Source organism: Bos grunniens, chromosome 13 (assembly GCF_055505025.1).
Source record: "Bos grunniens cultivar Pamir isolate PY7600 chromosome 13, Bosgru_T2T1.0, whole genome shotgun sequence".
Lineage (NCBI taxonomy): Eukaryota > Metazoa > Chordata > Mammalia > Artiodactyla > Bovidae > Bos > Bos grunniens.
Window position 1 is genome coordinate 71577355 of NC_141177.1, and position 27100 is coordinate 71604454.

Sequence of the window (27100 nt, forward strand, 5' to 3'; positions counted from 1 at the left end):
ACCTCTGTATCCCCAGTGCCTGGTAAACAGAATGGGGTCAATCAATCCTTCCCTTCCCATGGTCGCCAAGTATTCATCAAAATGTTTAAATCCATAAATCCAACCAGACTAACTATCCAGTGTCACATAGGAAACCAAAGAAAAGGTTTAAAAAAAAAAAAAAAGAGTGCTTGTAGACATTCATGCACATACTCAGCAGAATCTGAAATGCTTTCCCCAATAACTATAAAACTAAAACCTCTTCCAAGGAAACATTTGAGTAATAACCCAACAATTTCCAAAGTTACTCCTCCAGAAAGAAGCACTTACTGAGATAACAGAAGATGGCTGACTATCCTTTGTACTTTGTCCAAAGGTTTAAAAAAGCATCACAGTAAGAATGCCAAAAACGTGGTTTTACTTATAGCATGCGAAGTATTTTTAAACTGATTCCACCTCCATTTTGTCTTTATTCAAAACAAGCCTAGGGAAGAGCATTAGACAGAGCTAGTGCAGCTACTCCAGTGCCGGCCACACAGAGCGAGAGATGTTTTAATGAGATGTTGTATAGATAAAACATTTGGAGTTCTTTAAAAGCCAAACTAGAAATAAACGTGTAACTATGTGGAAAAGCTTCATGTTTAAAATCTGAGTGAACCCCAGTTATGGATGAGTGTAGGAAGCGGCCTCATCCAGGTAATTCTTAATGCTCCTGCCTGCGAAGCCAGTGGTTTCACAGAACTTGCCCCCTTGACCGCTGATACTGGTCCAGGGATGGATGCTGTGCCAAGTGGAGCCAGCAAGTAAAACGGCAATGAGGGCTGGGAAACAGGGTTGAGAGAATTGAGTTTTGAAACTTTATTAAGTCTTTTTCTTTTCAAATATGAATGACTCTGAGCTGAATTTTAGCAAGAGTGATTACAGTCACACCTTCTGGATTGTCTCAGTCAACCTTGGAATGAACACCTGAAAGAAATTGAAAACAATGGTTCTCACGATTCCCTTCTGAGCTGCCTGTCTTACAGCGGCGTTTATCAACCCTGCTGCACACCCTCAGGTAACAACATAAACACCACCCAGACCAGATGGTGCTGCGCCAGCATTTTCCATTGTAACTGGTTCAAGCCTCTTCTAAACATGTTTATTCGATCGGATTCCACGGGCTACTTTCTGTACTGACCCCAAGGTAAGCTGACTCAGGCACCCAAGAAAACAATGCAAATAACAGATGCTAAAACGAAAGCAACGATACAAGTGAAATGCAAACAAAATCGTCTCTAAGACTATAAAGAACAAAGATACCCGTGGAAGATACTGATTTACCCATTTAATAGGTTTCCAAAATCCACACCAAATAAAACACAACCACACCAAATCGAAATTACAACACTTTATTGCAGCATTGGCAAAGGTCAGATTTCTGAAGCTGGTGAAGATCGGGCAGCATTTCCATGTGAAATGTTACAACTTTACAGTTTTGTTTCTTATTTAATTCTACATGCAGAAACTAAAATATGGTGAAAGAAAAAATGCAAAACAGCTAGAAAAAAAGATGTAATCAAGTTGTAGCTTACAGATGTGCTTGCTCTTCAACTAAATTCACTATGCCTACTGGAAAGCAAACGAAAGACAACTATCCTAATAAATTAACAGATTGGCCAGAAACAGACTAAGAACTCTCATTTCTATGTAGTGGGGGGAAAACAAAACAAAACAAAAACAAAAGCAAAATAAAAGCTCTACTGTTTCCATACTTTGTTTAGAGACAGAGGCTGTAAACCCATGAAGGTCAACAAAATCTCCGGATCCCCTTCTCGCTGTCCTTCGTCCATCTTCTGTGGTGTCTGCCTGGCACGCTGTTTGTTTTCAATGATACTTACAATGGGCTCAACCATCCCTGTTCTGAGGCTGGTGTCAGACTCCCCTAAGCCATCTGGGTGCATGCTGTGTGTACTAATCGTCCTCACATTTTCCCTTTACCCTAATAGGCAATGTTGTATTACTGACTCTGATGGATAAAACTGATTTTTCTCCCCCATCCCTTGTTCCTCATGAAAGAGATTCCTAAACAAAAGCCTTCCTGGTGGATTATCTGGTACCTGGATATCTTTCATCATTTTGCTGTCCTGCATGTAAGTTTTCACTAGAAGATTTTACTGCTTGCTCTATACTTTTCTACTGTAGTTCTGGAGCCCCCAAATGTATCTTCTTTCAACATAGGATGTTCAATTCAGAGACACTGAAACTCAAATCAAGTTTAAACTCAAGTTCATTTCCCCCATACCATTACCATTACAACCGTCTCTTCTCCGGCTCAGTCATCTCACTGACGCTCTTCCTGGTGTAACTGCTCAGGAGTCAAGTCAACCACCTCATTTCTTGACTGCCATTCTCAAGAGAAGATGAACCCTCACGTGATTTCCATTACAAAAGGCCTTTTCCGCCTTGTCTGGAAGCGTCGGCTTGTTCCGGTGTTGGCAGAGGCTGCTGTTTCTGCCTCATGGCCCCAGCCTGTCCCAGGTTTAGATTCGCAACTCTCTAGACCGACATGCTGAGATGTGTCCACTGCTCTCATTCAATTGCTGGAGGACTCCACTATCCACAACATCAGATACAGGACCTAATGAAATGACACGTGCTGCTGGATCAACGTCTCCTAGAGGCACAAACAGGGCAATGTTAAAGAACCAGGACTGAGGATGCCCCTCCAGCAAGAAAATGCCCCCTGAGCACCACCAGCCACTGTTCACTGACTACAGAGAAGTCAGTGCTTTTTAAAAAGGGTACAGATTCCTACTGAAGAAACAAGAGGGGCAGAGGGACACTGAACAGGGCAATTCTGACAGTGATGGGGAGGGTGGGCCTGTCAGCTTTCCTATAAGTACTTTCTAAGATGCTGAAAACTCATGGTGTCGCAGCTGAACTGCGTAACCCCCAAATTTATGTGCTGAAGTCTAACCTCTGAACCTCAGAATGCAACCTTATTTGGAGAAAGGGTCACTGCAGATGTAATTAATTAAGAGGAGGCCAGACTGGAATCAGATGAGCCCCTAATCCAGTATGACTGTGTCCTCGTAACAGGACATCTGGACAGACACACACCTGAGGAGAACCCCACATGAAGAGGAAGGCAGGGATCAGAAGGTGCTGCAGAAGCCAGGAGTGCCAGGGGCTGCTGGCAAACCACCAGGAGCCAGGAGGGAGCCGGGAGCAGACTGTCCCTCTCAGCCCTCAGAAAGAAGCGACCCTGCCTTGACTTTGGATTCCGGCCTCCAGAGTGTGAGATGCGAGTTCTGTTGTGTGAATCACACCGTGTACTATGCTATCTTTCGGCAGCTCTAGCAAATTAACACAGGTTGCCTACACAAGGCCAGTTGCATTAGCAAGAAACTTCCAAAGACTAAAATGCAAATAAGGAAAAGTCTATCTTCAGTTGGATACATCTGCAAGTTGTACAGAACTGAACAGAATGGGAAAAGGTCAGTAACAGGAGTACTCCCTGAGAGAAAGAAACAGTCTCTCTCTTGATGTCAAGACAAAGCAATGGTCTAAAACAGAATATTTTAGACAAATGCAGTGAATAAAGGAAAAGTGTTCAGTTTTTGATAAGTGAGACACACCTGCCATATAATCTCTCACTATATATAATCACTCTGAGAGTAGTCCACACTCCAGCAGCTTTAACATCACCTGACAGCTTGTTAGAAACTAATCAGAACCAGTAGTTTAATGAGAGTCAAGATGGTTAAAATGTGTATTTTAAAGTTTGAGGAGCAATGGTATAATCCACACGAATTTACAGAGTGTAAACTGTACTTGCAAAAGATGCTATTGTTGTTCAGTTGCTAAGTCATGTCAGACTCTCTGCAACCCCATGGACTGCAGCACGCCAGGCTTTCCTGTCCTTCACTATCTCCTAGAGTTTGCTCAAACTCATGTCCACTGAGTCAGTAATGCCATCTAACCATCTCATCTTCTGGTGCCCCCTTTTCCTCCTGCCCTCAATCTTTCCCATAATGCTGTGTTTCACAGTTTTTTCAACACTAGCAGAGTGGAAAGCAACCCTGTCCTGCCTTACAAAACACGTGGGTAACTGTATTACTTAGAGTGCTATTGCCATCTTAATTCATTCGCAAAACGCTTATACTTTGTTAGAACATTAATACCCAGGGAGAAGGGCTGAAATTTTAACTTACAGCCTATTTCAATCCTGATTAGAAAATATAAAAATCATTACAATTAATGTCTGAGAGCCTTATCAAAATCTAGAGATAAGAAAAACTTAAAACCGCTTTAATAACCAGGTTTCTAGTAAATTTCCCTTCATCTGCCATACAATGTCAACAATATTAATAACTTTTAAAAGAGTACAAGCCAAGTTAGGAGTCAACTGAAGACAGTTCTTTAGACCTCATAGAATTTCTTCTGCCTCCTTCTATAGGAATTCGGCACCAGGTAGCCGAGGACCATGGCTCTAGATAAGCAGCTTCCCAATGAGTCTGGCCCAGTGTTAAAAACAGAAGAAAATAAAGAGGAGCCAAACCACCAAAAGACACCACCCCATCAGCTAATGTTCTTCCACATGACTACACTTCACTTAAATTTAAGTTTAAAAAACACATGGTACTTGAAAGGCTCAGAAACTCATTTTTACGCCTCCCCAGTATTCATCCATACCTGCATTTTGAGAGCTCTGGCTTTGTAAATACCACAAAACCATGAGACCTTACAGAGGGTCATTTTTAAAGAGCACTGTACAAGTTAGGATTTTATTTTCCAAATCAGTATTTTAGGAAGAGATTTAAAATAGGTAAAGGAAGTAGCTGAAGAATTGGAGTCTCACAAAATTAGGAAAACAAAAGGGAATGAGTGCTGGGTAGCATAACATAGGAAGAAAGCTGATTAAATGATTAAACACAGATTATTTTTTTTGAAGTTTCTCTGTCCATTCAACAAACATTTACTGGGGATCTACTACATGCTAGGCACCAAAAGCTGTGTAGGAGACAATACGGAAAGCAAGACAAGGCTTCCTGGATCGTCAATTTTCTGGGGGACGGAGACAGACTGGCAGGTGATGAAGCACTGTAAGGTTTGGGGAAGCACCGTGACTCAGGGCACCAAGGTGAGACTCCTGAGTATCAAGGTAAGACCAGACGGAGAAGCAAGAGTTATCCAGAGGAAGAGCCCAAGAGGGTTCCAAACAGAGAGAGGCAAAAGACAGTGAAACTAGGAGAACTAAGAGGCCAGCTGGGTGGGGAGGAGGGCAAAGAACAGCAGGAGAGAAAGCCAGTAAATAGAGTGCACCCTATCATCCAGGGTCATGTTATGAAGTGAGGAGCTGGGACTTTATCCCACAAGCCATGAGTAACCCTGAAGGATGTGAGAACTCCGTGACAAACCAATTTCCTAAACTGAAATTAGATTAGAGTTGTCTGAGCATATGTGAAGTGACAGTCACTCAGTCATGTCCCACTCTGCAACACCATGGACTATACAGTCCATGGAATTCTCCAGGCCAGAATACTGGAGTGGGTAGCCTTTCCTTTCTCCAGGGGATCTTCCCAACCCAGGGATCAAACCCAGGTCTCCCACACTGCAGGCAGATTATTTACCAGCTGAGCCACAAGGGAAGCCCAAGAATACTGGAGTGGGTAGCCTATCCCTTCTCCAGCGGATCTTCCAGACCCAGGAATCGAACTGGGGTCTCCTGCATTGCAGGTGGATTTTGTACCAACTGAGCTATCAGGGCCTGAGCATATAGTTCAAAGTAAAACGGTAGCAGGAACACAAATATTCTTAGTGAGTAAAGACACAGGATGAACATCTGCATTTTCTGCAGTGCTACTACTCCAGCAGTGGACCATTTCTGCAACCCCAGCACCTCTCTCCTACACCTGCTCGCCTACTCCCAACAACACGTTGATATCTGACGGCTCTGACAGCCTCAGTCTAAACACTAATACTCCGAGGCAGACCTGTAAGAGCAGCAAAGACTATGTCACTTTTGATAATAACCCAAACACAAGACAGAGAACGAAATTGATGGGGAAGGGTCTTCAGATCAGATCCTGTTAAACTTTCAACAATTTTGTTCCTTAAAAACAAGATGAGTGAGGTCTTATTAGGGAATATCTTCTATGTGAAATACCTTACAGTTTTAGTTATTTCACATCAGGCAACTCAAGTTTAAGAAGAACTGGCATGGGTCTCAGCAGGATATTTTATAATTTAAAAACAAACAAAATACCCCCCAAAAAACTCAATCTGCATGCCTCAAAGTCTAACAACAGGTTTTGAGTTTTTATAAACATTATGATTACTTAACACTGGCTTAAGAAATTCTAACAAAAAGCCTGTGACTTCTCTCCAATCAATCAATAACTAGTCCTCTCTATAAATGCAAAAGAGAAAATTTTTAAAAATCCAAAAAAGTCAAAGAAAATGAAAACCAATACTGGTATGACTAAAATCAAGATTTTATAAAACAAACCAAAAAATAGGTAACTATTTTATAAACAGGTTTTTTTTTTCCCTCAAATATCTACAACTCAAAGACTTTTCTATTGTGCTAATCCTTGGGCCTTTATCATTAGGTATAATCCAGAACTATCTAACTTACTCACACAGACACCATGAAAAAGAACTAGCTAAGGCAGAAACAAGCGAGATCGTCATACCTCCCACCAGTCTTAAAGATTAGATCCGCATTAGGCGCTCCCTTTGGGTGTTGGTAACGAGGCCGCCGCTCCCGATTGGTGTTTGCTGGAGCTGGGCGTTGGGCAAGAGACTGCAGCATCTCTGTAGTTAGGAGCAAAACAGAAAAGGCATTAACATTGGTAAATGTACTCCTCCCAATAAGTAAATAAAGGGAGATAAATTTATTAGTTCTGTCAGGTAGCTAACTAAAGAAAAATCACCATTATATGGACTAAAATAATTGAGAAGTACTGGAAGAGCAATCAAGAGAGGAGATATGCTCTTGTGTACCATGTAACACCATGCTCCCTTACAGTCAATGGGGCCACAACTGTGTCTTGTGAGGCAGTGAAACAGTGTAAGAAGCAATAGAGTACAACAGCTGAGAGCATGGTGTTTGGAGCTAAGCAATATTAGATTAGATCCCAGCTCTGCCACATACTACTAGCTATGGGGCTTTTGGCTCAGTTTCCCTAAATATAAAATTTCATTTATCTCATGGAATTATTGTGAGGATTAAAAGCTGTGATCAAGTACATAAGCATCTGGCCATAATAAGCACTTCTACTGAGTGTTAGCTACCATTATTTTATTATTAAGAACCCTGAGTACTGGGAATTCCCTGGTGGTCCAGTGGCTAGGACTCCATGCTTCCATTGCAGGGGACATGGGTTCGATACCCAGTCAGGGAACTAAGATCCCGCATGACTTTAGTCATGACCAAATAAATAAATAAACATGATTATTTTTAAAAAATTGGCATCAACCAAAAGAGAAGATTCTAAAAGTGGGATTTAAAGATAGAAAACCAAATATTTATTTATACAACAATCTCTTGCATAAAAAGCAGTTTTGTGAGTACAACACTATATAAAAGCCATGTTATGGCTCTGAGGGCCTTTTAAGGTGTCTGTGGACCCCATATGTAAAGTTTAGCTAATCCAAGTGTGCTGAGTATGTCTGTATAAAACTGGAATCCTAACTTGATGCACTCAAATCTGGAAGGAAGAGAGTCCTCAAGACCAGGATTCCCAAACAGACAAGAGATGATATTTGCTGAATAATAATTTGCTCACAGTTGACTGGCAACACAAGGCAATTAAAACTTGGTACTATCTCACCTGCAATCCAGCTCTTACAGTATGGAATCTAACTGAATTACAAGGGAAGCAAAATATGATAAACATTACATTAGTGTTATTTTATAAATAAGTGAAAGAAAAATAAAGACAGAAAGGAATATAAAAGACAATCAACTTCTCAGGCTAAATATAAACAAACATGACATGAAAAGGAGCAGAATAATAGCTTTGATGTTCTGTATTTTAAAAACCCAAAAGGCATCACAATTTTCCACTTCTGTCTTGGAAACAATGTGATACCTTGATAATCTTCTTGTTCTTGCCGTTCATTGATATCTAGTGTGAGCTTTTTCATTCTCATCCTCTCTTCTTGTTCTGCTTGTTGCTGGTTCCAGTGATTTGCAGCAAGTTGGGAAGACATGGGTACATTAAGGATCTTAAACTGAGAAAAAAAAGTAAAGAAACCACAAATGGCTTGAGAAAATCAAGAAACAAAGATTTCAAATAAATCAGCGCATGCGTTTGTTCTCAGTCACTCCCAACTCGTTGTGACCCCATGGACTGCAGCCTGCCAGGCTCCTCTGCCCATGGGATTTCCCAGGCAAGAATACTGGAGTGGGTTGCCGTTTCCTACTCCAGGGGATCTTTCCCAACACAGGGACTGAACCCAAGTCTCTTGTGTCTCCTGCACAGGCAGGTAGATTCTTTATCACTGAGCCATCTGGGAAGCCCAAATAAATAAGTAGAGCTAAATGAGGTTAGAAAATTAATTTTTCCTTTCCTAATAAGTCAATAAAGATAGTACCATCTCAAAACATAAGACAGACAATAGTGTTACTCTACTTAAGAGATAAACTCATGAGGGTTGGATAAGAAATGGAAGGCCATCAAGTTCAACGTCCATAAAAAGCAGACACTCCTCTTTTCTGCACCCTGTTTGGAAGCAACACATCTAAACAGGGGATCATTTTCCACTGTGTAGACCCTTTTACATATGGCTAATTGTCAGAAAGGGTCTTATACAGCAAGCTGTAATCTGCACCCTTTTCATTTCTACCCTCTGGACTATACAGAACAAATCTAGTCCACCTTTAGGATTATCAAGTCTTCATAGTCTAAAGATAGCTGTGATGCTGGAAAAGAGAAAGAGTTTAGCAACTGAACAATTAGTTATAGGGGAATAATTCTTATCTATGGAATGTTTTGTTTTTAGCAGGATGTTCCTGGTTCAGGATTGTTAACAACTATTAAACCAAAATAAATATCTTTTGCATTTGTTTAAAACAAAAAATTCTTTAAAACATTACATAATGGCTCTTTTACATTAAAACTTTTGCTTTAATAAGACATTTTCTTTCAGTTTATTATTCTAATTCATAGACATTTGAATCTAGAAAGAAATTATCAACAGTATTTTCCTTTCTTTTCAACTATTTCCTTTACTGGTACAAATTTTTATTTTCCTACTGACTACAGAAGAAAGTTATTTCTGGGCACAAATTTGGTGCACAAAGAGATCTTTCACTTAAGAACTAAAGATTCCTATAAGGCTACACATTTCACATTTCTAGAAAAACCGTTGCACCAGAAGAACCAACACCCAAAAGTCAAATAAAGAAATAAAAATCAGAACAAAATATACTTTCTTCTTCAGACCACAAAATAACAGCGATGTTTCTTCAAATAATGTTCCTAAAATTGAACATATTCCAAAATTCCAAATAATGTTTATGAGTTGAAACTTTACTTAATAACCAAGTACTCTGAGCTCTCATTTCATGTTTGCTAACATTTTAAAAATAAAGTTCAATAAAAATGTTTCCTTAAACAAAATTTCACGTTTTAAGAAGGAAGGACTTCACTCCTTATTCTGAAGTTATATGGGTTACACAGTATATAATCTATCTACTTTGAACAAAAAAATATTTCTGTTAAAATACAGACACATAGTCTTACTTTGACCCATAGAATTTAGAATTCAGGACTACTGAAATGAATTTACTTTTCAAAGCTCAAAAGTTTCTGAAGGTAGGTTTTAATTTTATGCCTACACATTCTGAAAAGATCAAAAGGGTGTGCAAACTGACACAGGTCATGAATTTTTCATATGTGCCTCAGGAAACAGAGGGATGAATGAAGAAAATTGATTATTTATTGTTGTATAAGTTGATCGTCCCCCTTCATGGATCACTGCCTTGTTGTGGTGAAGGGGCTTGCATAACTCAATAAAGCTATGAGCCACGCCATGCAGGGCCACCCGAGACGGACAGGTCATAGCAGAGGGTTCTGACAAAACGTGATCCACTGGAGGAGGGAATGGCAAACCTGGTTATACCTGGTTATACCCAGGTTATACCACCTAGTATACCCGCTGAGAACCTCATGAACTGTATAAAAGGCCAAAAAGATAGGACACCAAAAGATAAGTCCCCCAAGTCTGAAGATGTCCAATACGCTGTTGGGGAAGAGCGGAGAATTACCAACAGCCCCAGAATGAATGAAGCAGTTGGGCCAAAGCGGATACGATACTCAGTTGTGGATGTGTCTGGTGATAAAAGTAAAATCTGATGCTGCAAAGAACAGTATTGTATAGGAACCTGGAATGTTAGGTCCATGAATCAAGGAAAATTGGACGTGGTTAAGGAGATGTTAAGAATAAACACAGACATCCTATGAATCAGCGAACTAAAATGGATGAGAATGGACTAATTTAATTCAGATGACCATCATATCTACTACTGTGGGCAAGAATCCCATAGAAGAAACGGAGTAGCCCTCATAATCAACAAGAGTCCGAAACAATGTACTTGGGTACAACCTCAAAAATGACAATAATCTCGGTTCATTTCCAAGGCAAGCCATTCAACATCACAGTAATCCAAGTCTATGCCCCTACCACTGATGCTGAAGAAGCTGAAGTTGATCAGTTCTATGAAGATCTAGAAGACTTCCTAGAACTAACACCTAAAACAGGTATTCTATTCATCACTGGAGATTGGAATGCAAAAGTAGGAAGTCAAGACATACTTGGAGTAATAGGTAAGTTTGGCTTTGGAGAAGAAAACGAAGCAAGGCAAAGCTTAACTGAATTCTGCCAAAAGAATGCACTAGTCATAGTAAATACCCTTTTTTCACAATACAAGAGATGACTTTACACATGGACATCACCAAATGGTCAATAGCAAAGTCAAACTGATTACATTCTGTGTAGCTGAAGATGGAGAAGCTGTATACAATCAGCAAAAACAAGACCTGGAGCTGACTTTGGCTCAGATCATCAGCTTGTCACAGCAAAACTCAGGCTTAAACTAAAGAAAACTGGGAAAAACAATAGGCCAGCCAAGTATAACTTAAGTCAAATCTTGTATGAATTCATAGTAGAGGTAATGAACAGATTCAAGGGACTAGATCTTGTTAACAGTGTGCCTGAAGAACTATGGACAGAGGTTGTAATATTGTACAGGAGGTGGCAAACAAAATCACCCTAAACAAAAAGAAAAGCAAGAAGGCAAAGTGGTTATCTGAGGAGGTTTTACAAATAGTGGAAAAACAAAGAAACAAAAAGCAAGGGAGAGAGGGAAAGGTACATCCAATTAAAAGCAGAGTTCCAAAAAATAGCTAGAAGAGATAAGAAGGCCTTCTTCAATGAACAATGTTTAATAACAGAAGAATACAACCAAAGGAAAAGATGTAGATATCTCTTCAGAAAAAGTGGAAACAGCAAGGGAGCATTCTGCCCAAAGATGGGCACAATAAAGGATAAAAATGGTAGAGACCTAGTAGATGCTGAAGAGATCAAGAAGAGATGGAAAGAATACATGGAAGAGCTGTATAAAAAAGATCTTAATGAACTGAATTACTATGATGGTGTGGTTAGTCACCCAGAGCCAGACATTCTAGAGTGGGAAGTCAAGTGGGCCTTAAGAAGCACTACTGTTAATAAATCCAGTGGATACGATGAAATTCTAGCAGAACTATTCAAAGCCCTAAAGGATGATGCCATCAAGGTTTTACATTTATTACATGAGCAAATCTGGAAGACCCAGCAGTAGCCACAGGACTGGAAAAGATTAATCCTTATCCCAATCTCCAAGAAGGGTAGTACCAAACAATGTGCTAACCATCAGATAATTGCACTCATCTCTCATGCTAGTAAGGTCATGCCTAAAATCTTACATGCTAGGCTTCAGCATTATGCAAATGAAGAACCTCCAGATGTCCAAGCTGGGGTTAGAAAAGGATGAGAAATAAGAGATAAAATCACCAATATTTACTGAAATAGAGAAAGCAAGGGAATTTCAGAAAAACATCTGTTTCATCGACAACGCTGAGGTCTTTGACTATGGATTACGGCAAACTGTGGAAGCCCTCAGAGAGATGGGAATACAGACCATTTTACCTGTCTCTTGAGAAACCTGCATGTGGTTAAGCAGCAACAGCTAGAACCCTGTATGGAACAACTGATCCATACAAGATCGAGAAAGGAGTACGACAGGGCTGTCTGCTCTCACCCTGTTTGTTTAACCATACACTGAACACATCATGAGAGATGCCGGGCTGGATGCATTACAAGCTGGAATTAAAAGATAGGCAGGAGAAACATCAACAACCTCAGATATGCAGATGATACCACTCTAATGGCAGAAAGCGAAGAGGAACTAAAGAGCCTCTTGATGAGAGTGAAAGAGCCACCTTAAGAGTAAATATTAAACTAAGATCATGGCATCTGGCCCCATTACCGCATGGCAAACAGAAGGGGAAAAGGTGGAAGTAGTGACAGATTTCCTCTTCTTGGTCTCCAAAATCACTGCGGACAGTGATTGCAGCCACAGAACCAGAAGACAATTGCTTCTTGGCAGGAAAATGGTGACAAACCTAGACAGTCTGTTGATAAGCAGAGACATTACTCTGATGACAAAGGTCCATAGTCAAGGCTATCATTGTCTCAGTGGTCACATACGGTTGAGAGAGCTGGACTGTAAAGAAGGAAGAATGCCAAAGAATTGATACCTTTGAACTGTGGTGCTGGAGAAGACTTCTGAAAGTCACTTGAACAGCAAGAAAATCAAATCAGTCAATCTTAAGGGAGATCAACACTGAACATTCACTGGAAGGACTGATAATGAAGCTGAACCTCCAATACTTTGGTCATCTGATGTGAACAGACAACTCATTGGAAAAGTCCCTAATGCTGGGAAACATGGAGCGCAGAAGAAGAGGGCATCAGAGGATGAGATAGCTGGACGCCATCACCGATGTAATGAGTATGAACTTGGGCAAACTCCAGGAGATGGTGAGGGACATGGAGGCCTGGTGTGCTGCAGTCCATGGGGTAACAAAGAGTCGGACACAACTGGGTGACTGAACAAGTTGATCTTCACAGAAATATATTCCTAAAGCTCCTTTTAAACAAGAAAAATCAAGACTCAGTAAATGTGTCAATGTAGCAAAGAAAGTTCAGGAGCTGTATAGGAACAGGAACCAATTCCCATGTGATAGTTCAGCCTATGGAACTGAAGTTGCCACGTACTGCCCTTGACAATTATTAAAAAAAAAAAAAAAGGGAAAAGTCTACTCAGAGAACTAAGTTATCCCTAGAAAAGAAAAGCAGAAACTCTGGACTTCGAGAATTCTGGGGGCCATGGTGAACCAGCAGTTCCAAGTGCTGGGAAGAGTAGTTTTACAAAGACTCCAGCGCCAAGTCTAGGGTCTTGATCAAAAACAAACCCTTATTTTTCTAGGTACTGGGTGGAAGATGAGGGAGAGGGGAAATGTCAGGGCTCAACTCTGGCCTGAAGGTGAGAAAGTGGGGAGCTTTTGTAAAACCTTGATAACCTTAAAGTCTAGGATGGAGGAAAGTCCTGTTGACTTTATGGAATTATGAAGAATATCTGATAAAGACCCAGCAGTGCTCAGAAGCGAAGTCAAGTTAACTATTTACACGTGAGTCATGATGGAAAGCCTGTTCCCAGCCCTCCATTATGTGATCCTAACTGGTACTCAGCTTTCACATCTCAAGACTTATTTGCACCACAGCAAAATGATGATATGCTCTGCAACTTTGATCTTTTGAGTAACAAGAAATTACCTGACAAAGCAGAGATAAAAGATGAAGGTAGGCACCATCTCCTTGAGCCTGTTCCGGAAGGGAGGGAACAGAATGTCCCTCGCGTCACAGAGGATATTCCAGGCCTTCCTTGGTCACCCTCTACAACAGCAGTCTCCCTCTCATCACATCCTCCCCACTTCAGTCTCCTATCCGCTTAACTTGCTTTATTTTCCAACAGAGCATTGTCCTCAACCTGACATTATTTCTTGTTTGCCTCTCAATACTAGAATGAAAGCTCCGAAGAGAGGAGGGACTTGGTTGACTGCTATATTTCTGCACGTGGAACAGTGCCTGGTACATAACACGTCAACAATAAGTGTAGCTGTTAAATGACAATTTAAACGAACGTGGGAACCAGGTATCAGACTGGTCTGACAAGCTGTTCTAGCCACCATATTCATAGATGCTTCTGTTAATTATAAGATGCACCATTATTTTACATACCACTAAAACAGAAAAAAATGCTGTCAATTATCCTAAGATTCCATCAACTCTAAGAGGCAGCTTGAACTCAGAAATAATTAAGTATGAATTTTTTTTTTTTTTTTAAACGCAACTAGTAATAAATGATGTAGATCTGGGAGCCGGGCTCCATTTCCTTCAGGGCACTTTCCACAATCAGCAAGTATAATATTATGCTTGTCTCTCTCCCTCAGCTGGTGTGTGCTCACATGGCCAGGGGCTACATCCTGTTCATCACCATTGCCTTACACTTGGGCAGGTATTTGGCAGAGCAGACAAATAATATTTGAGGACTGAATGTATGAATCAAAGTGATAGCTTAGTAGACAGGGGAATGATTGTGAGGGCCATCTGTGAGATAAGGAAAAGAAAGAGGAGGTGGTTTAAGGAGAATGGAGGAGAAGGATCAGGGGTCAGAAAACAATGTTTTTTTATTTTTTTCCCAAAAGCCATTTGGCAAGTGAGCATTTTTTTTTTCAAGATTATCTGCCATCACCCTCCTTTCCTTTCTCACTGTGAGCTTACTGATAAAACTTTCCTACTGAAAGTCAGTATGTGTATCTTCTAACAAATGCATATGACTTAAATTTTAAATGTTCTTTCCATTAAAAAACACCCATCTATTTGATGGAAGTTACATGTGTCTTTTGTGCACATAACAGATAAAATTATTTCTACCACTGAATACCAGTCTTTTCCCCCTGTAAGCAAGAACCTATAAAACAAAGTTACCACTTACACTTGGGAACTACCAATGAACGGGGAATACACTGTGGACAGATTCTCACCTGTTGCTTATTGCCTTTTCGGGTTAACATGACAAATGGCATTGTGTCTGCAGACTCTGTCTCTCCCTCCCCACCACCAAGTGGGGGTCCTTTCCTCAGCTGGCTTTTGAGGTGCAAGGGAATGGCAACATCAAGTTGGTGCACTTTAACAGATTCGCCACTTCGTTGCTTAAAGACAGAAATGAAAAAAATGTGAATAGCCCAATAAATTGTAATTCCTTCAGTGCTATATATCTTAGAACAATCATTAGACCCAAGTAATCTTTCTGAAACCAGAGTCGTCCCCCACCTCCACACATCCCTTGGAACCATACAATTTGGCTCCTGCTGATGGGTCAGGTCTCTCCCAAACTCAAACACACAGTGCTGCAGGTTCTACTGTCCTGTTTGAGTACACTGGGCCCTTTCATTCACCCTCAGAGCACACACCTTCCTTTGTAATTATCATGGGCCACAACCGCCTCCTTATCTATGAGCACCCCTACCTGACCGATGGGTTCATCACTGTGCCCCTTCTCTGGTGTTTCCTGCTGTGAGCACATGCAGTCAGAGCTCAGTATTTAAGAGTGAACAGATAAACTTCCTACTTGTTAATATCAATTCTTTTTAACATTTACACTGGATTTATCAACAATTATTAAAACAAATCTTCACCGATGGATGACTTACTATGTGTTAAGCTTGGAGATACTAGTATTAAAAAGACAATCTCTAATCCTCAAAGAGCTCATAAGCTTGTTAAGTAAGAAAGAGAAATTAATTACGATTTATCTGAGTTGTGTATAACGTGTACAATAGAGTGACTACATACGACTAGTTGAGAGTGGGTGGGTGCTGAGATTTCACAAAAGGCTGAATGAAAACGGGACATTTGAGAACATTAAAGACTTCACAAGCCTTCTTCCAACCAGATGGTAAAAGAGCAGTTTGGGGGATACACAGAGAATTTAGACAGGGGAAGAACAGGTGCAAAAGCAAAGATGTGAAACAGCAGGTGCATTTAGGGAACTGCAAATAATTTTCTAAGTCTGAATGAATGGAGCACGAATGAGGAAAGCGCTGAACATGATACTTCAAAGCTAAGCAAGCAATGCTAAAAGGGCATGAAGGTATTAAAACTTCTTTACTGCCATTTAAATACTCTTTTGATTCAGGCACCATATTTGCAAGAGACCTGCAAATCAGCAAAACGGTAATAAAGGTGTAAGGTTTTATTGTTTTTGATTTCTTAGCTCCAACTGTTAGAATTTGGTTGAAGTTCTCCCAGGTTCATAAGATTATTTATAAAGACTTTTTAACTTAAAATTTGAAACAATCATGTCAGAGGAATCTGGATATGTAAATTACCTTTCTTTTCTAATTATAAAATTAACATATTCTCTTCATAAACTAATACAAAAATATATTAGCAAATGTGTCCATACCAATTCCTACAGCTATCTCCCTCTGCCTGACTCTAACATGCAAGAACTATTAACAATGGGTCATGTCCTTCCAGATTTTTTCTTGCATATATATATATGAAACATACATGTACGTGACATATACAACATAACACATATAAACAGGAGCAACCATGACAAATATTATTCTATGCTAAACATACATGTTTCTTCTTCTTTTAGATTCTGTATCTTGGGCATCTAGTACAGAGCTAATTATTTTATTGGCCCTCTACTGACAGCTTAGACTTTTTTTTTCTATTACAATGTCACACTTTTCATGCTATTAAGGGTACACTTTTAGATCAAATGGCAAGTCATTCTGACAGGTTTACTAAATTTCTCTCTAAAAAAGGCTGGACTCACTTAACATTGACCAAGTATAGATGTTTACCTACACTTAACCACAACAGGTACCATCACTTTTTAAATCTTAATATTTTATGACCTGATAAAAAGGCCCTTCTTAGTTTGCTTATCATTTGATTATCAGTGAGCTTTAGCACTATATTCTTTCTAACAACAAAATGAGTCATTCATTTCTTCTCACTGGTTTGTACAATCTCTTTAGCTTAGTACAGATACTGACTCTTGTGTTGTGTCAGCTATAGATTTTTTTCTCCTGGTTAGTTATTTCTAAAGAGATTTCTATGGCATTTCGTGCTGGAAAGTAGTGTAACAAATGGTTGATAAGAGACTGCACCACTCACTACCCCTTTTACTTTAAACAAGTTTATTTTGTTGTTTTTTCCAAGCCTCTTTCTTTAACTGAAACATGGGAATACGAACAGTATCTAACAGCTAAAGGCACTGTATGAAGAATAAACATAAAGTCAATGCAGTGCTCAACAGTCTTTACAATCTTTAAAATTATTTGAGAGATTTGCAATTAATTATAGGGTGGAAATTAAAAACAGAAATCCATTCTATTGAAGATACCATTTTCCCTCACATGATTTGAGATGTTAACTTCATCAAGATTAAACTGCCATGTTCTAAGGTCTATTTTAGATTCTGGCAACTCATTCCAATATTCTTGCCTGGAAAATCCATGGACAGAGGAGCCTGGTGGGCTACAGTCCATGGGGTCTCAAAGAGTCACACATAACTGAGTACACAGGCAATGCAATGCAAGGTCTATTTTGGACCCTCCTCTGATTAATCTATCCATTCCTATACCAAACTATTGCTGTATATTTAAAATGTTTTATTATCTCGTGTGTCACACTTTATTTTCTACAAGTTTCTTAACTGTTCGGTTATTCTTTAAGAATTTAAGAACAATTTTATTAGGTTCATTCTACATCCATGTCCCTGTTTTTCTCTTCCTCCAACCCTCACCCTATCCCCCAAATTTCCCTGATGGGACAGAATGAGGACTGCACGAAATTTAAGGACATGATTTATGGAGAAATGATGTCTTTACAATACTGTGTCTTCCTATGATTTTTAGCAAAAGAAAAAAGTCTGTACAACTGTTCATTTTGGGTATCTGATAATGATTTAAAATCAGGGCCTAACAGTGGATGAAGTTTTCTCCTATACATAAACACAACTGCAAAAATGTGAATTCAAACTTCCCTCCTCTCTGATCACATCCTCTCACCTTTCCAGCTCACTTCTTAAGCACTCTCAATAAGTGATGACCACAGAACCACACCGAAATTTCCCATTCCTTTGACTTCATCAGCTTTTCCACCTTTTCTAAATGTTGGGGTTTGTCAGGGCTCAATCCTGAACCTGCTTCTCTTCTGTCTCCGCACTTTACATCTGGATGAGCCAGTTATTGCCATGGCTTTAAAAGTACTCTAACAACCGCTGTTTATGTTTCTCTTTTGCTCTCCAGACATTTACACTGATGCCTTCAAAGGCTCCTCAAACTTACCAAGTGTAACTCCTACTCGCACTCTCCTGTTTCTTAGAGACAAGCCAGTGATCCAAGCCACAAGACGGGGTGTCATCCTTGACTCCTTGGCCCCATATACTACTACCTAATCAAGCACCAAATAAATCCAGTTCATTCTGCCTAAAAAGCTTTTCAAATCCAGACTTCTGTCCATGTGTCCTGCCACTCTCCTAGACAGATGACCATCATCTCTCAGCTAGGTTACCACCACAGCCTTCTAACCACACCCCTGGTTAGTCTCTCTGCTTTTAGTCCTGTCTCAGTAGACCAGGGTTTGATCTCTAGGTCAGGAAGATCCTCTGGAGAAGGGAAGGGAATGGCAAGCCACTCCAGTATTTTAGCCTGGATAATCTCGTGAACAGAGAACCTGGCAGGTTACCGTCTATAGGGTTTCAAAGAATCGGACACGACTGAGCGACTAACACACAGTCTGAACCAGCTCTTTAAAGGACTGTGCCACTCCCAATTACCTGTCTCATGCTGTGACCCTCCCACAGACAGACTATGTTCTATTACTACTGGCGCCCTTTTTAAAGTTTTTCAAACAAGTACTTTTCTGCCCTGATCAGGACCTCTGACACAGTTTTTACATTAATCCTAATTTTTCACCTAGATGGTTCCTTTGTACCTGTCTTGTCTAAAAGTCATGATCTCAGAGATGTCTTCTCTGATTATCTCATTTAAAAAAGGATCTTCCTTTACACTCTACCAAAGTATTCTGTTCCTTTGGTTCCTGAGACTAATGTACCTGAACTGCTATTTATACATTATCATAGCTTTTGGCCTTAGTAGCAACAATGAAAGTAAAATCCATCTTCTCTAGAGGATTATTCCATCAGCATGTACTCCATAATATCTTTTATCTTAAAAACACTCTTTCAACTGACTTTCTCTAGCCACATGCCCATTTTTCTCCCCTTTCTAGTAAAAACTTCTCAAGTTAGCTCTACCTGTATCCAGTATGTTCACTTCTCCCTTTTCCACTGAGCCCACTCCGTGGAGCTTAAAGCTACCACTCCAATGACAAAAGCCCTCAAATCACCAAAGGGCTTAACAATAGCTACAAATAGGGCTGAAGTAAATAGTTCATGGGATTTTACTCCTAACTACAGAAAAACATAAAACACAATTACCTAAATCACTGGAAGATGGAGCTTTTAATAAAATCCAGTATCTTAATATCATGAGTACTTTAAACATTGAATAACCAATATTCTTCCAGATATTTATATACAAGTTATTCAAATTATAAGTCAAACTAAAGAATTTACTAAATTAAATTTCCCCAAATTCTAATCTTCTGTAGTTTGACTCCTAAACAAACTGCAAGTAAAGGGTCTTAGAAAGAGGAGAAAAGGCAGAGGGTGATACAACGAAATTACTCTGCTCCAAGTCTGATAACATTTATTTTTTCTATTCTATTTCAAAGAAGCATAGCAAATCAGGATGTAGGATGCCAGAAGTATTGGCAGCCTCAAACTGCCTAAATTAGGAAAAGCTGCTGCAGAGGTAAAAACGTTTAGAGAGCAGAGACTCTCCCATCACAATCAAGTGTGCTGCAATATTTTATATTAAGTACTTTGGAATAGAGAAACATTTAATACCTGAAGGTTTTCTAGCATCATTTTATCCAGAGCTTGAATGAAGTCCTCATCTTCTACACAAGGTACATGTTTCAGTCCACCTCCTTTAATCATTACCTCCTTATTAAAACAAAACAGAAACAATTCAAACTGGGAATTCTAACTGTAATGTTTTCTATGGCAGAGCCTTCTAATTGATAACTTGTTCAACGTAACTCAAGGAATGAGTTAGGTAAAATAATAACATTATTAAATATTCAAAGAACTTGCAAATAAAGAAAAGTGTTTAGATAAGAAAATAAAAAATGAATTTCTAAAGAAATATTTCAATAATCACAAAAATCAAAACTTTGGTGGCTAAAATTGAAATATTATGAAAATGATGTACAATTTCAAAGAGCAAAGTTTTAATGATACGTACAGTATTTTCTTCATCAGTTTCATTCTCTTTATTTGAATCCGTGAGATAATCTGTATTCTCTTCCTCTTCCTCCTCCCCTTCATCATCATCATTATCAGAACCCTCCTGAAATTGTTTAATATTTGTAGAAGATTAAAACTTTTGAAAAACTTTACTAATAATTTTACATGCCTTAAAAAGATGTTAAAATTTATGTATAATTATTTCTTATTCTCCAGTTTCAACCTGTTATGCAGTCTGCCTAGAATGGTAGGGCAAAATCAGCTGGCAACTCTTACTACACAACAGTAGCTAAAAAACCCATTTTACATCTTCCATTGACCTAGTAATACAAAGATCCTTTTTAGAAACTTATCCATGAATTCCACAAGGAACAAGTTTCTTGCACCTTTCATATTTTTCTCCTTCCTAACAAACTTGACGCAGAAGGCAATGGCACCCGACTCCAGCACTCTTGCCTGGAAAATCCCATGGACGGAGGAGCCTGGTAGGCTGCAGTCCATGGGGTCGATAGAGTCGGACACGACTGAGCGACTTCACTTTCACTTTTCACTTTCACGCTTTGGAGAAGGAAACTGGCAGCCCACTCCAGTATTCTTGCCTGGAGAATCCCAGGGACAGGAAGCCTGGTGGGCTGCCGTCTATGGGGTCGCACAGAGTCGGACACGACTGAAGTGACTTAGCAGTAGCAGCAGCAACAAACTTAAGACTGATTTTTCTCACAGCAATTCTTTAATACCCATGTAACTCTGCAATGAAAACTGACAATTCAAATTTAACATCATTACCATCTGAAAACAATGACACTACATTTTATAAAGTATCTCACTGCATAAAGCATCTCAGGGTGGAGTGTACTCTCACAGCATTTTGTTGCTCACCCAGTTCTGAAGAAGGACGGATAAGCTTTATTGTCTTCATTTTTATATGTGAAAAAACTAATGCTTGGAAAAGTTAAATGACTTGCCCAAGGACATGTGCTTTTTTAAGCCAAAGAGCTAGACATTCTGACTCCCCTTGCTGGTGGCTTTCAAGTATTACATCTCCCCTATCCTCTCCTGTCAGTACCCCCACATCCTTGTCTATCAGCCAAAATTCCTCTTCAAATGGAAGACTGAGCAGAACTCCAATGGATTTTCAAAGAGACACAAAAAAGAAACCATAACCAAAACCAAAAAATACAGCCACACAGTGGCAGCATTCCATCTGAGGAAGCTTTCAACACAATTCACTCCCACTTTGTTCCATAAAAGTTAAAGGAAAAAGAAAAAAAAAAAAACTGCACTAAACCCAGCTGCTTTTCATTGTGCTGAGAGAAATAAAGTGAATGAGAAATAATTCCTATGAGAAACAAATGATTTAAATTTGTTATAATACATTTAGTATACCTAGCAATTAATTTCAATAATCTAAATTATTAATACTTTACAGATATTTGAAAACTTTTAGAATTTCTGAAGTGGAAATATTTGAGCATAGTACAGAAATGCATTAACTTTTTTGACAAAATTCTGTACTTCAAAATTAAATCTGCAACAGAAATGCACTTCAACTGGCTCTTGGAAAAAAATTAATCATTTCTTAACACTGGAAAGATACTTCCTATTCAAAAACTAAGCTAAAATGCATGAATTTTTTTCTTTCACCAATTTTTATATTACTTTGGCCACCTGATGCAAAGAACTGACTCACTGGAAAAGACCCTGACGCTGGGAAAGGCTGAAGGTGGGAGGAGAAGGGGATGACAGAGGATGAGATGGTTGGATGTCATCACCGACTCAATGGACATGAGTTTGAGTAAACTCTGGGAGATGGTGATGGACAAGGAAGCCTGGCATGCTGCAGTCCATGGGGTCACAAAGAGTTGGACATGACTGAGCGACTGAACTGAACTGAGGTGTTAAGAGTAACTTCAAAAGGCCATCCGGAGCTTGGAAGAGTTGTGGAACAAGATGGAAAAGAAAAGTACAATGTTTCTGAAGAGTTCCACTCCAGCCCTGTTCTTTTCTCAGTCGAGGCAAGTATTTATAGAATATTCTACACATTGTCCTCACTACTTTATAATCAACCCATCTTCTCTCTCTAAAAATGTTCTCCTATGTTTGGAGGATAGTCATGGGAAAGGGTGGTCCTGGGTGGGAAAGTAACAATTCCAATTCCATTTCTTAAAGTAAACCAACCATACTCCTTTCACATCTCCTCCTAGCCAAGACTCAGGAGTCATCCTGTTGAATTTGTTTTCCCATTTAGCAAATTCACATATATTATGTATAATATCCACTTTACAACCAGAAAAGAAATAGTTTAAAATGATACAATTTTTAAAATTATAAAGTTCACTTTTTAAAAGCTGAAATGCATTTGGAGAAAATATCACAACTATTCAAATAAGGAATCTATAGGAAAGTGAGCTATTCTTTAACGTCACATTTACTAAGGATGTTTCATTTATTAGATTCTTTATCAAATTAGTGCAAAATCCATAAACAGCCATAAAAGTAGTCTAAAAATACAAAATGGAATATTAGTCTACATAGTCTAAATTAGTCTAAATTACGAAACACTTATTATTTCCTTTTGTTATAAAATACTTAATAAGCCAATTTAAATTATACAATTGAATGTTTCTATGACCTCATTTTTTAGAAAAGCAATATAGCAATGTCTACTTCATAGAAATGTATTATATTTCTTGGATGTTGCCTTAGTATCTCAGTAAACTGAGATATCATAAAACCTGAGAACTTCACTAAACGTCTTCCCTGAAAATTACACGACAACATTATTGCAAGCTATGTTAAAATGGTGAAATGTCTGCTTAATGCTTGAATTTTATAAACATTCCGTCTTAAAACTGTAGGCTAGTTTTCCTTGCATTAATTTTCCAGGTGGAATAGTCACCACTTACTAGGCTTTCAGACTTATTTCGTATAAGACAATGGTTTTCTAGAAAAAAGTTTTTTAAGCTGCACAGCCTTCTAGAAAATGTGGTAGGGACAAATTCCAGAGTGTCCCTAACATGGAGCAATTTCTGTCACTTTTCATAACCACCACAAGTTTTCCTGTAAAAGCGAAATCTGAATTGTGTTTATAAAGGGTTTATACTTTCTGAATATATTTGGAAGACCAACTATGGGCAGATGTCCAGTTACATACTGAAAGAATGAAAGTTATCACCTACATGTGACATTTGTCACATGATAAGGCTTAGGACACATGTAAAAAAAAAAAAAAAGAAATGTATTATAGAAATATATTCCAGTTCTAAATTTTTATCAGCTTATTTATATCTACTTTACGGGAGCTGTCAGGTTGGAAAGAGAAAAGTGATGACAATACTGTACTGTTTATTTAAAGTCTGCTAAGAGAGTAGATCTTAATCGTTCTCATTACAAGTAAAAACATTTATAACTATGTTAGGTGATGGATGTTAACTAAACTTATTATGGTAATCATTTCTGCCTCTCTCTCTATATATATATAAATATATCAAATCACTGTTGTATGTACACCTTAAACTAATGCAATATTATCCACTATATCGCAATAAAACTGGGGGAAAAGTAGTAGCAAAAAAACCCAGTATAAAGATGCACTTCCACTGCCTATAAATGCTAGCCAAATTTAAAGTGAAAGTCCCTCAGTCAAGTCCAACTCTTTGCAACCCCATGGAGTATACAGTCCATGGAATTCTCTAGGCTAGACTACTGGAGTGGATAGCCTTTCCCTTCTCCAGGGGATCTTCCCAACCAAGGGATTGAACAAACCCAGGTCAACCACATTGCAGGCGGATTCTTTACCAGCTGAGCCACACAGGAAGCCCAGCCAATTTTAAAAGCCAAACAAACAAGCTGCCTTTTATACAATCATTCATTTTTAATAGCGAAGCTATTTGCTATGTAGTCAAATTAAACAAAATGTTCATTAATAGCTACAGACCCTCAGGGCTAATAGAAACAAAGACTTAGGGATTTTTACTTCTAACTATAGAAAATCTTAATTACCCTAAACTATGGGTCATTTAACTCACTCCAGTATACTTGCCTGGAGAATCCCATGGACAGAGGAGCCTGGCAGGCTACAGTCCATAAGGTCACAAAGAATCGGACACAACTGAAGCGACTTAGCATGTATGCATGCATAGGTCGTTTTTCTTTCATGCTAAATGAAGCTTTTAAAAAATCTAGTTTAGGGCTCCCCAGGTGGTCTAGTGGTTAAGAATCCACCTTGCAAGGCAAGGGACACCAATTTGATCCCTGGTCTGGGAAGATCCCACATGCTGTGGAGCAACTAAGCCCAAGCAGCTCAACTACGAAGCCTGTGCACACTAAAGCCAGCACTCAGCAACAAGAGAAGCCACCACAATGAGAAGCCGTCGCGCTGTAACCAGAGAACAACCCCCACTCACCACAACTAGAGAAGCCCATGTGCAGCAATGAAGACCCAGCACAGCCAAAAATAACCCAGTTCATGAATCTATCTTATGAATGCCTTAAATAATCTATACTGCTTTACACATTAAACAACTCATAACCTCTAAACATTTGCATTCTATTTACTATAAATCAAAACTTTAAAATTTAATAAATTCCATTTCCATAAAACACTGTACTGATTATACATTTAAACTTTCTCAGTATTTAATTAAAATCACACTTATGATCACTCTCTCCTAAATGCTTTTAGCACCCAAGCACAAAGAGCCATACACATGATGTCATATTATAAGCTTAAAAAGTGAAAAGGTCCTAATTTCAAGGTATAAATTTTATTCATCAGTATGTTATTGTTATTCTTACCTGACTTTCCATTTTCTTAACTTTCTAACTTAAATATATATTAATGGAGACAGAACAGCGTAACAAACCCTTACTTACTCATTACACAACTGAACAATGATCAGCTAACGGTCAGTTTCAGTGTCTTCTACATCCCTAACTCACTGCCCAGTCTACTTCCAGATGATGAAGCAAACCCCAGACACTTAATCTTTCAGGTGGAATTTTTAAAACTTAGAGCAGGTTTACAAGAAAAAAGTGGAAAGAATTAGAACTATTATGTTGAATCCTATATAAAAATGACAGGTAGGTAGGTCCAAAATGGTAGAATAGTCATTTCATACGGTCTGGCCTAACAGACTTGTAACAACAAAGATGATGGTACATGATGATTTTCAGATTTCCTATACTATCAGATCTGGGGAAAAGAAAGTTACTAATATCTAGTCAGCAATTTCTTCATAAAACCCATAGGTTAAAAAGTCCACATTCGAAAATGAGATTAAGTCACAGAGCAGATCAAATAATTTTTTGTCTTCAAATTGCTTATTAAATAAAAATCCTAACCATACTGACGGTTAACATGTCATTATAGTTCTATCTAAACTCATAGAAAGTATACCACCAAGAGTCAACAGTCAAGAGTCATGACGTGTTGCTGTAGGTTCATCATTATTAACAAATGTACCACTTTGGTGGGGTATGCTGATTGGGGGAGATTGTGTGAGTAGATAGGAGAAGGTGATATACTGGAAATCTTGCTATCTTCCCATTAATTTTGCTGTGAACCTAAAACTGCTCTTTAAAGATGCTCTTAATAGTAATTTTTAAAAATCCTATGATCAGTATTTTCTTACTCCTCAAAACCCCTCTTAATTAATCCAGCAGTTTTATAGTAGACATGAACTACTAGTTACATTTACTCGAATAAAACTAAGAGGAAGATCTTCTTTTATAAAGAAAATTTTGGTTCATATAACCCAAATACTCTTGCACAAATGTTTTCTATCTGCTATAAATAAAAGTCATCACCTCTTCCTCTGGCTCATTCACTTCACTTTCATTTCCAGATTGTTCCTCTGTTTCAGCTCCTCCTTCTTCTTCTTCTTCATCTTCTTCAAGATTTTCTCCTTCTGTCATAGAATCTTTAGAGTCTTTGTCATTTACGAGGCCTTGAAGTGAGAAGAAAGTAGAAAAAGACTTTACAAAACAAGATAAAGGCAAAATTTCCACAGTGAATATTATACCATTTAAAGTATATATGAAGATAATTCAACAGTCATGTTCTCAGTTCAGTAAATTAAGAACAGAATTTAAAGCTATTTTAAGAACCATTTAAAAAACTTAACAGTCCTTTATTTCAACAAAGGAGCACAGATACATTTCTTAAAAACTAGCAAAAAAACCCAAAACATCACAATTTTTTTTTTTACTTTCTCAGAGCTTCAAACTATCTCAGTCTCAGATGAACAAACAGCAGCACATATAGTGCAGCTTTAGCCACACCCAAGGCAACCATGGTCACATATTTTATCAAATGGCATTTTAAGAATCTCTAAAAACTTAAAGATACAATAAAATTACATTGCTTTAATGCAGAAATCACATTTGGCTATTAATTTGAATATCTGCAAATTCAGACTGAGAGGAGGCAGATACACAGTGACACTTCTAACATGGGTGTCATCACAGAGCTGTTTTTCCCTTCCTAACAGTGTGCTCCTCCAGAGGCCAACGCCCTGGTGTGAATATGGGCCACCTCCCACGTTCATCCACATCTCACTGCAGTGTAAATTCTTCTTTATCATCATCTGAGTTCCAAACTACACTCTACTTTGAAGGTGCACATTC

At 38.7% G+C, this 27100-nt stretch overlaps 1 protein-coding gene across 2 annotated transcripts in view; it reads right to left on the reverse strand.

Annotated features, from left to right (window-relative positions):
• Positions 1-1354: 1354 nt before the first annotated feature.
• The window catches only part of UPF2 (UPF2 regulator of nonsense mediated mRNA decay), a 96272-nt gene continuing 70526 nt past the window's right edge, over positions 1355-27100 (reverse strand). For both annotated transcript variants that reach the window (XM_086334921.1, XM_086334920.1), the window contains exons 16-22: positions 26282-26421; positions 20472-20576; positions 20072-20170; positions 15120-15287; positions 8061-8202; positions 6660-6780; positions 1355-2635 (exon numbers count right to left, since the gene is read on the reverse strand). In XM_086334921.1, the coding sequence (XP_086191047.1) occupies positions 2626-2635; positions 6660-6780; positions 8061-8202; positions 15120-15287; positions 20072-20170; positions 20472-20576; positions 26282-26421 (785 nt within the window). In that variant the 3' untranslated portion in view covers positions 1355-2625. The remainder of the gene's footprint in view (positions 2636-6659; positions 6781-8060; positions 8203-15119; positions 15288-20071; positions 20171-20471; positions 20577-26281; positions 26422-27100) is intronic.